This window comes from Urocampus carinirostris, chromosome 9, assembly GCF_059441175.1.
Source record: "Urocampus carinirostris isolate Australia breed hairy pipefish chromosome 9, RoL_Ucar_1.0, whole genome shotgun sequence".
Classification (NCBI taxonomy): domain Eukaryota; kingdom Metazoa; phylum Chordata; class Actinopteri; order Syngnathiformes; family Syngnathidae; genus Urocampus; species Urocampus carinirostris.
This window is the reverse complement of record NC_142357.1, coordinates 24,051,069-24,061,664: the sequence shown is the minus strand read 5'-3', so window position 1 is coordinate 24,061,664 and position 10,596 is coordinate 24,051,069. Positions and strand designations below refer to the sequence as shown.

The 10,596-nt window shown below is 39.5% G+C and overlaps 1 protein-coding gene and 1 pseudogene across 1 annotated transcript; one reads left to right on the top strand and one right to left on the bottom strand.

The window, feature by feature from the left end:
• Window positions 1-139: 139 nt before the first annotated feature.
• On the bottom strand, window positions 140-10,102 carry cenpu (centromere protein U). Its single transcript, XM_088343326.1, has 12 exons — window positions 10,004-10,102; window positions 7,106-7,160; window positions 6,940-7,018; window positions 6,677-6,785; window positions 6,488-6,560; window positions 5,078-5,167; window positions 4,922-4,985; window positions 4,692-4,794; window positions 1,127-1,205; window positions 968-1,015; window positions 756-817; window positions 140-597 (listed from the first exon to the last, which is right to left on the bottom strand). The coding sequence occupies exons 1-12, from the start codon at window positions 10,006-10,008 to the stop codon at window positions 435-437; spliced, it is 930 nt and encodes a 309-aa protein (XP_088199452.1). The 5' UTR covers window positions 10,009-10,102; the 3' UTR covers window positions 140-434.
• Window positions 2,666-3,696, top strand: LOC148359658 (rho-related GTP-binding protein RhoA-C pseudogene; annotated as a pseudogene).
• Window positions 10,103-10,596: the final 494 nt, after the last annotated feature.

The window sequence follows — 10,596 nt, the reverse complement described above, 5'->3', positions numbered from 1 at the left end:
GAACAGAAATTGTCACAACTTACAGCAATTTGCCGCAAAGATGTCAGAATATCAGTTACCATCGCCTTCCTATATATATATACTCAGTAGTTTCTTTATCGCTGTTGACATTAGCGTGAAGAAGGAAGAACAGAACCAATTGCGCTTTAAAACTGAAATTTGTGTTTATTAACAATTAGCATTCTACAACGGCGTTATCGCCTGCAACCAGTGATCGAGACGATCCAGATTAGAGCACAAATAGGCGACACCGTATTGGTCTAACAAAAAAACGCGTTTAAAGATATCTATTTTTTGTTTTCTATGTACCAAAAAAATGTTATATGGCGTTCACAATCCAAAATGATTGAAAAAAAAAACAACATAGAAAATGCAGAGAAAACATATAAGTTGACAGGTATGTGCTCATTTTGTCTTCCAAGTGTGCATTTAGTTCATACAGTTTCTTCCTCCTCAGGGTGTGCACTTCGGTAATCCAGATACGCTTTGCTGAATTCTCGAACATCCTTGAGGAAAGCCTGACTCCTTCGCAGATCTTGCAGTCTGAGTTTGAGGTCAGCTTTCTCTTTTAGCAGCACACCTACTTGCCTTTCCACCCTTTTAAATAAAGGATTTCCAAGTAAAAAATGAATGAACAGTGTCAATAAAGCACTCCTATGCATGACATCAGTTTAACGAGTTGGTGGAGTTGGATGCATTGAATTATTGATACTTTTGTAATTGGCTCAAAGAAAAAAACTGTGACCATGCCTTACCTAATGAGTTCCCGCTTGGCTTCCAAAAGTTTCTGTGTCTGTTTATGAATCTTGGAGCACACCTGTCGCACGAATGGTTAAGCATAATATAGAAAACAGTTTCCATTTGCTAAAATACACAAGAATCTAATCTTCTACAAGTCTATCCCAGGACAATGGTTTTGTTAAGTGCATTTGACTCAAATCTGCAGAGAAAGTTGTTTAAAGGTTACCTTGGTATTTTCCCTTTTAAGGACCTTCATTTCTTTCCACGAGGCAATCTATAAGAAAAAATCATCACAAAGTCCACTTCTTTTCTTGTTTAAATTGTGTATAAGAAACCAACTAACACACTTTTTTTCCAAGTCCATACTGGAAGATAGATGACTGACCTTTTCAAGAAGTTGCTCCTTGACATTATTGGCAAAATAATCAATGGACTGCTTCACGGCTTTAGATTCCACTGAATCCCTTGCACAAGAAAAAAAAGGTTTATTTTTCTTCAATATCTATAAAATGCATACAAACTTTCAAGTAGAAAAAAAGGTTATTAAACAAAGACAAATAGCTGCAAATACAGACGCTGCCCTACTTAGGAGCGAAATAGGTTCCGGACGATCGTTGGCAAGTTGAATTTGTTTGCAATTTGCTTCAGTGCTATATTTTGTAAGTTTAAGGTTTGTATAAGTATGTTTAAGGCCTGTAAAAGTAACCTGTATTGTTTTTCACTAAATAATATACATTTCAGAAAATTATATGCTCTATAAAGATAAAGAAAGTTGCTCTGTGGTAAAAAGTGCCCGAAAAAAGCGTTCCGACCATTTTCTCAACCGCATCAATCTTTCTTATTCCACTTTTGTTTCAAAAGAAACAGCTCGCCTCTTCTTTACACTTTACACCAACCATATTGAATGGATGCACGAGATGTTATTAAACAATAAAAATGTGAAAGTTCCTAGCGCGCTGGAGATACAGTATAGAATGTTTACACACGAACTAGGAAGAGGAACTGGATTTTGTTTTTCGGGGTGGATGCTGGGTGAGCTCTCACAGCGCCACATGCCGGTAGCGGCGGGAAGAAGCACTACAGTAATGTCCTGTACTCGGGAAAAGGTGTACACAACGCAACATCTAATGTCCGGATAATTCCCGACATCCCGAAAAAAAACTGTTGCATCTACAATTTTTCGTAAGTCGAATGGTCGTAAGTAGGGGAGCGTCTGTAAAGACATTTCCTAACACAGTATATTGCATTCAGTATGATAAAAAACTATTATTAGCAATTTTATAGTACCGACCGTAAAATGGTCTGCATTTATAAAGCGCTTTTCAAGTCAATAACTTCCCAAAGCGCTTTATACAATGTGCTTTACACTTACCCATTCACACACTCACACAGCAATAGCGTGCAGCCATGCAAGACGCCAACCAACTTATTGGGGGCATTAGGGATTCAGTGTCTTACCTAAGGACACTTCGACATGTAACACGGAAGAGCCGAGATTCGAACTGCGATCTCTTGATCCCAAGACGAGCGCTCTACCTCCTGAGCTAATGCCGCCTCATTAGCTAATGACAACTAGCGCTTCAAATTGGGCTTGTTATCACTTCAATCCTTGCGCATTCCTAAATTTATACATCAACGGGTCAGGTATTAAAGGGGCTGTACGAAATTTGGAGCTTTTGGTACCATCTGTCAATCAATTGTAGCCTGTCAGTTCATTCATGATGCGCTTGCAAGTAAGTGCATTTCTTAGCTGCGCATGAATATTTTCTTCTTCTTCCATCTTTTTGGGGGTTTGGACTATACTTGAAAAAGGCCCTTTCTTACTTTTACCATTTTCATGTTACAGTAACAAAAAATTGCAAAGACAAGCATAAAGTCACACTCTAACTCCCATTGTCCCCATTTCCTCCAACCTAAGGAAGGAAAGGCGGACGCAGGGACATTAAGAGATGGCTGCTATCAGGAAAAAGTTGGTCATAGTTGGGGATGGCGCATGTGGAAAGACCTGTCTGCTCATTGTCTTCAGTAAAGATCAGTTCCCGGAGGTTTACGTGCCCACTGTGTTTGAGAACTATGTGGCTGACATTGAAGTGGATGGCAAGCAGGTCGAACTAGCGCTTTGGGATACAGCAGGTCAAGAAGACTACGACCAACTGAGGCCTCTCTCCTACCCTGACACTGATGTGATTCTCATGTGTTTCTCTGTCGACAGTCCGGACAGTTTAGAAAATATTCCAGAGAAATGGACACCGGAAGTAAAACACTTCTGCCCCAATGTTCCCATCATCCTTGTGGGTAATAAAAAAGACCTGCGCAACGATGAACACACCAGACGAGAGCTTGCAAAAATGAAACAGGAGCCAGTGAGATGTGAAGACGGCAAAGAGATGGCTAACCGCATCTGCGCCAGCGGCTACCAGGAATGCTCAGCCAAAACCAAAGATGGCGTGCGGGAGGTCTTTGAGATGGCAACCAGAGCTGCGCTGCAGGCCAAGAAACGCAAGAAGTCCACCTGCTCTCTTCTACAGGTTGTCACAACGCAACCTTTCCTTTTAAGTGCAGATCAAAGCATTAAGAGATAAGGGCAGGGGGTGGGGTCAAAAAGTGATATGGACTCTCAATTTCTGATCATCCATCCTTCATCGGGCTGATTTGACGTAAAATTCATCCACTTTGAAACTTTGGCCTGTGTGTACATTTAACTTGTATGTAAAAAATACTTTGGAAAGGTTGATGGCAATATTAGGCGGGGAGGGGTTCAAATGTGCCATAATAGGAAAGAGTCGACAGGGCCAAAGATAGAGACATTTGGTTAGTCCGGTATGTAATTTAAGAGAGATTTTGAGCAAAGACAATGTCCTAAGTGTTTTTTAATGATTATGTCACCTACTCATAGTGCCTTGAGAGCAGCAATAGGGCTAAATAAGGGTAAAATTAAACCTTTTTACAACTGTCGTCGTTGGCCTACGTTCCGACCAGGGTGCTATGCAGGGGGAGGCTCAAACCGGATTGAATGAGATTTTAGTCCTCCAACACAATGTATTGTGCGTGTGACCACATGGTGCTTACTTTTCTCTAGTGCCGGTATGTATCCCACGAATGTGTATGTGTGTGTATACTTTAGTCTATTGACTACGTGGTAGTGTATGGCTAGGCCTTCTGGGACATTGACAGAAACGTCTTTATTTCCAATTATTTACTTGTGAAAGCCATATCCTGTGGCTACGGCTGGTAAAGGAAGAGTGATCTTTTAGTATCCTGACTTCATGAAAACCATAAATTGTAGACACCTGGAATATGACGAATCCATTCAGAAGTGGGTTGGTATATTAATTGTCTTATGGCAAAGAAAGAAACATGATAATAAGCTAATGCGTTCCTTACCCCGGATGAGAACAGTAAAAATTAAAAAGTAGTATATATTGGGGGCGGCAGTAGCTCAGGAGGTAGAGCGATCGTTTTAGGATTAAGGGATCCCAGTTCGAATCCCGGCTTGTCCGTGTTACATGTCGAAGTGTCCTTGGGTAAGACATTGAACCCCCAATTACCCCCAATAAGCAGGTTAGCGCCTTACATGGCTGCACAGATCACGGCCGCTATTGGGAAATGTGAAGCACAATGTAAAGCGCTTTGGGAAGTCATTGACTTGAAAAGCGCTATTTAAATGCAGATCATTTCATTTCATTTCATTTCCTAATGAGTTGTGCGGCCCGGACAGCTTTGAACAGCGATGGGGAAAAATAATATATAGCGGCTTTTTGAACCCAGTTGGACATCGTTAACTTTATTGGGAAATTGGGAATTGGGAAAACATTCGACTTTCAACTTTTGGAGGGCACCTCAAACGACGCACCCCACTTTTAAAGTTCCAGAAAGTAATTTGACTACAGATGTCTTACTTAAATGTTATTTGGACCAAAGAACGTTTATTACAAAGACAGGAGCCTCACCTGTACTCATCACAGAAATCTAAGAAGGCCTCCATTACTACTTCCAACTCAGTTTCTCCTTTGGATGCTTCCCTCCTGTTCTTCTCATCTCTTCGTACCTTATCTGATTTGTTAAGGATACCATTTATAACATAGTATTTGAAAAAAAAGTTGAAAACTTGAATTTAAATGAACAAATTTGCAGTAAAATGTAAGAAAAATGTTGAGTCTTTAAATATTTAGCCTTTTACCTGTGGACAACTTTTTGGGGGTTCTCTCCAGACTTTTTATTTTTGCTTTCTTTGCACTTGGGGCCTAGGTCATAACAAAGTAAAAAATTAGAACAAGTTTAGAACGAGTTGATCCCTGCACACACACACGTAAGGAAGAACAACAAAAACCTGTACCTGGCTAGTGCCTTCGTCTGAGACCTCAGCAGAGGACAGGACTTTATTACGTCTCTTTTGGGGGCGAGCAACAGAGTGTGATTCTTCTTCCTGTCAAAACAACATGACATTAGCTCCACAGGAAGTGCTGAAATTCTCAGTGAAATACGTCATCAGTTCCCTCAGGTGTGGTACAGTATGCCCTGGCTTTGTTTGCCGCCACTACATTCCCAATACATTATAAGAAAGTATATAAGTATATAAGTATAAGTATTTGAACAGCCTGCTATTTTGCTATTTCTCCCACTTAGAAATCATGGAGGGGTCTGAAATGTTCATCGTAGGTGCATGTCCACTGTGAGAGAGATAAACTAAAAAGAAAAATCCAGAAATCACAATGCATGAATCTTATATATATATATAAATATATATATGTATATATGTGTGTAAGAGCTGCATGCACATGCTATTTTTTAAGCTTCAAATGGATGGTTTACAACTGAATTGTAAGTCGGCAAAGAAACACTGTAAGTGGGTAGTTGTTTTGAGAACGACATATTTTATTCTTTGTATTAACAGTACAGTAAAGGTTTTTTTTGCAGGGGTTGTGTCCAAAAAAGGTCTTATGATATTCAAAACTAGCAAAGTAGAAACAATTATTTAATTATTGAAGACTATTATACATTGAAACAAAAGAACAAACCAATTTACAGGCTCAAGTGTTTGTTTAACAAACAAAAGTACTGAATTTTCTTTTTTTTTTTTAAACAAATTTTTACAAATACATCCTGTACTGTCAAATTGCAATTTCAATGCTAATCTTCCCGCTTTAATGAACAACTGTGTTCAAGGGACAGTGTGTAATGTTTAGTGCCTCCTATTGGTACAAAAAAAACACTTTCAATAAAAAAAAAAAAAAAACAACAACATTGATTTGAATACTAGGCAAAAGTACATTAACTGTTATACCCAGGTTGGAATCCACACTTAAGTCGCCACCATTGGAAAATGTTAATTACGTGTTCTTCTTGCCCTTTTACAGATACCATATATTTTTCCGTTATCAATTTTTTTTTGAATGACAGGGAGCCACGAGGGAGCACCAAAGACCCGCATGTGGCTCCAGAAATAGTTAAGGGGGTCCAACTTTATTGGCAATAGAAAGTATCTTCCTCTGCCTTTTGGTGCTTTAGTCAGAATAGAGTGTTTTGTTGACATGATGGCTTTTACAAAAACTTCTAATTCCTCAGACATAGTTTCGTTTTGTCAGGCGGTTTTATGTATGTGTACAACTTGGACCGCAACGTCGTTGACACACAAACAGACACAGGTAGAAACGAGGCGGCGTTACGGTTTAGCCAATCAGAATGCAGATGCACTGTAAGAATCCACGAAGTAGCGAGACCGCGATACAGCAAAGGATTACTTTACCTGCAAAGCACGAGACCTTTTACTGGCTGGTGTGCTCTTTTTCGCTCCCTTGAGCCGCTCATTCTCCAAATGCCTTGGGAAAAACAAATTGTGTGTGTTGAAGACAGAACAACTCTGAAATTAAATCGTTTAAATAATTGTGTAATTGTGACCTTAATTTAGTGCATGATTTGACAATATTAAACTTACCTGTTTTTGGCAACACCTTTCACTTTTTTTCCTACTCGACTTTGTGTGGCCTGCGTCTCTACTGGGGGATTTAGATCATCTTCTATGGCAGTACTGTGCAGTGGGTTACCTATGCGATACAAAACATATTAAACCTGACAAAAATGACACACCTGAAGGCTGAAATTTGTTAATAAATCAAATCATCACATCTCACGTTGAGCCACTGTACATAATGAAAGGCCAAAATATAAAAGGATGTCACAACATTTTAACAGACTCACCAGTTTTTTGCTGAAGCCCTTCATTGAATTTGGAAATATCAATGGTAGACAGTTCGGCAGAATCTGGAGAGATTATTTTCTGGAGGCCAAATATAGGATAAAATATAAGAGAACAAATGTGATAAACCATTTATCATAATGTGCCAGATTTCCAATTTCAAGTCACCTTCTTTTTAGCTGGAGCGACAGGTGCTACCTTAACTCCTTTGCCCTTTCTCATACTGCAGAATGAAAGCATTTATTTAATTAGTTATTTCATCATTTGGAGAGTAGGGAGTGAGACAAGTGAGTGGTTCTCTGTGTTGACTGGTGTGAGACAGGGGTGTGTGATGTCACCAGGGCTGTTTAATGTGTACGTGGATGGTGTGGTGAGAGAGGTGAATGCAAGAGTTGAGGTGTAGAGATGATGGACAACAGTGGAACAGTGTGGCAGATAAGTCAGTTGTTGTTTGAAGTTGACACAGCGGTTGTGGCTGACTCTGAGAAAACATTGAGAAGGTTGGTAATTGAGTTTGGAAGAGTGTGTGATAGGCGTAAGTTGTGTGAATGTTGGGAAGAGTAAGGTGATGAAGTGTTCACGTGATGGAGTGGGCATGGCGTTAGAAATAAGGTTGCATGGACAGGTGCTAGAAGAAGTTGAAAGCTTTAGGTACTTGGGTTGTGATGTGGCTGCAGTAGGTGGAATGGAGTGCAAGGTATTGCACAGAGTGAATCAAGGAAGCAAGGTTTTGGGTGCTCTGAGGAGAGTGATGAGAAACAAGAGTATGAGTATGGATGTTAAGAGGGGACTGTATGAGAGTGTGATTGTGCCGACTGTGTTGTATGGTGCAGAGACTTGGAGCCTGAACACAGATTTAAGAAGGAAATTAAATGTTTTTGAGATGAAGTGTTTGAAGAGTATGTTTGAAGTGACAAGATTGGATAGATTAAGAAATGAAATTGTGAGAGACACAACTGAAGTAGTAGTGGAACTGAGCAAGCATGTGGATAAGAGAGTACTCGGACGAGGAGCGAATGTTGATGAGGATCTACAGAGCAAAAGTAAATGGAAGGAGACGAAGAGGAAGGCTGCGATTGACGTGGATGGATGTTGTTATGAGTTTACTGCAGGAAAAAGGTATAAATATAGTGGAAGCTAGAACTCGTGTTGGTGACAGAAAGGAGTGGAGAGGTGTTGTGAGAGGATAGTGTGGATTTTGGACACGTTCTTAAGGATCGGCTGGGCACCCGTATGATGCAGCAGGGGTAAACCAGTGAAAGCTGTCGGGCTCTGCTGTTGAACAGAAGAGTGGGTTGTGTCACCCTGACCCGAGTGACATGGCCGCTTTCTCGTGCCCCGTTTCATCTGGAGGGACGAAAGCATGACTAACTTGGGTGCCGAGGTGCTTAACTTGTTTGGGTGTTTGGGCATTTGTATTGGCCATGGTCCAATCATTTTTGTGTGTGTTTTTTGCTACTTTTTTCCTTTTTTATTTTCTTTGTTTTTGTATGTGTTTGTCTTGCTGTCGGTCACCCCTCTCGAGGGATATGACCAGGGTAGATAGATAGATAGACTAATTCCAAGTCAAATTCCAAGAGTAGCAGTAAGAAGATCACACAATGTTTACAATTGTTTCACAGGGCTGTGATGACCCCTGAAGGTCAAGTCAAGTTCATTTGTAAAGCCCTTAATCACGTGACGTCTCAAACGGCTGCACACACCACAGACTAGTAAGTTCTTGTTGACCCTTTCCTGTACTTAGGTTGAATGTAAGCAGAGCTTCTATGCTTTGAAATGTGTGAACACTAGCCCAAGAAGCTAACTGTCTTCATGTTGATGTACACTGAAAAGGAAATTCTCAAGTCTGTAAACCATAATATTGTCATCAACAAAGTTGCAGAGAGCAGTGCTTTGCTAAGGGGTACTACTTAGCAGATTTTGCAGATCTCTGGTGGGTGTTAAGGTGACATGATTATTGCAAGAGACAAAAGAATGTACTATACTGGAAGATATTGCCCAAAAGGTTTACAGGTGTGTGAACCTATTGTCACACAAACGCCATTGCCTGTCAATGCCGAGGTCCTGCTCATTTCATAATGACGCTATTTGTAAACCAAAAAATAACAGTGACCCGATGCTGAAGGTGCTGTATCTGGGTCAGATCAAGAGGCTTCTCCTGGTACTGATAACCATGGAAACCAGTATAATTTGTTTTATGTGGGGAACCAAACCCTACCTGAAAAAGCAGCTTGGACCGGGATGGGCACCGGCAGGCTGTATTTGCCCAAGACACACCACATGAATGGTGCTCAAACGGTTCTGGTGGCTAAAGCATCCATGAACCGTGAAAGATTACCCAATGAAATGTTTTCCACTAACTGGCAGCATGTACATAAGTAAGCTATTATTTTTAATATGCGCTTGAGTTTGCTAATCAAGAGATGTCAAAACAATGTTTTTTTCTTTCAAAAATCAATTTCAAATAGATCCCTTCAATTATCATCCACCAGTCGTTACCGATAAGGCCCCAGTGTGTAAGATTTGACCACTAGATGGCACTGTTGTCTAACATGAATGAAAACAAGTACCGAGGCTAGCAACAAGACAGCAAACATGGCGGCAATATATGTAGGGATTCCAAACCGTAAAAGAAATACAAAGTTATCAACCTTAGATTTTTCAATAAAAATTAACATTGGTATGGTAGTTCTAGCGTTTTAGCCTAGTATTCAAATTAATGTGGGTTTTTTTTTGCAGAATGAAAGTTTTTTGGTACCACTAGGTATTACACATTGTCCCTTTAAGACCAAAAGAATTTAGATATTAAATAAAATACCCAAATATATTGGCAATTCGGCAGCGTTTACCAAGGTTGGATCAGAGTTTGAAAAGTAATATGCATTTATACTGCAACAGCAAAGATTAGACATGCTACAGTTATCATTATTAATTAAGAGTCAACAACAACAAAGTAAAAAAGAATCACCGTGTTATTTTTAACAATCTAAAATTAAATCTACTAGTCTAACTACACTAGTTAAAAAGCGTAACGTGTTATTGTTTTAAATCATAATTTGATCTCACCTCATCCTGGAGTTTTAACGAAATAACTAATTTTCGATGGAAAACAAAATCGAAATCGGAAACGATTCCCGCAAAATTGTTCAAGTTCCGGGTTGTACCATTTCTGAAATATGTGGGGGGTGTTATGATGTTTAAAAAGTGGGCAAGGGAGGTTAAAACGGTTAAAACACGCGGATGTGTTAAATGTGTTAAATGATCACACAAGAAATATTTTAGGTGTTAAATAGTTTTGCTAAAAATCTTAAACTTTTAGCAGATCGATGTGATACTCGGAAATAACCTTATTTTAAACCTCCAAAATAAAACAACTTTCAAGCAACATTTTGAATGTTATGTACGTGCAACATACTTTGATTTTAACTCCTAGGGGGATTATTTTTCTTGCATTTTAAGAGTTGTTTTCGTTTATTTCAGTTATTGTTTTTTTGTTGATGTTGACTGTGTTTTATCTATTTGTTCCCATGCAACATTGATTGCAGGGGATTACTTCATAGGCCTGCTCAAGATGTCTCACTTTTCTCTAATCTGTAGTTTTTCCCTCAAGTGCGTTTTAAAATACCACAATCTTGGTCTTGAGACCGTGATTAAGGGCT

What these genes read in the sequence shown, in the direction of transcription:
- cenpu (XM_088343326.1), bottom strand. An exon ending in CAGACGAAGGCACTAGCCAG is followed by an intron (nt 4,986 to 5,077) that starts GTACAGGTTTTT and finishes GTTATGACCTAG; the next exon opens with GCCCCAAGTGCAAAGAAAGC. An exon ending in GCCAAGCGGGAACTCATTAG is followed by an intron (nt 598 to 755) that starts GTAAGGCATGGT and finishes TTTATTTAAAAG; the next exon opens with GGTGGAAAGGCAAGTAGGTG.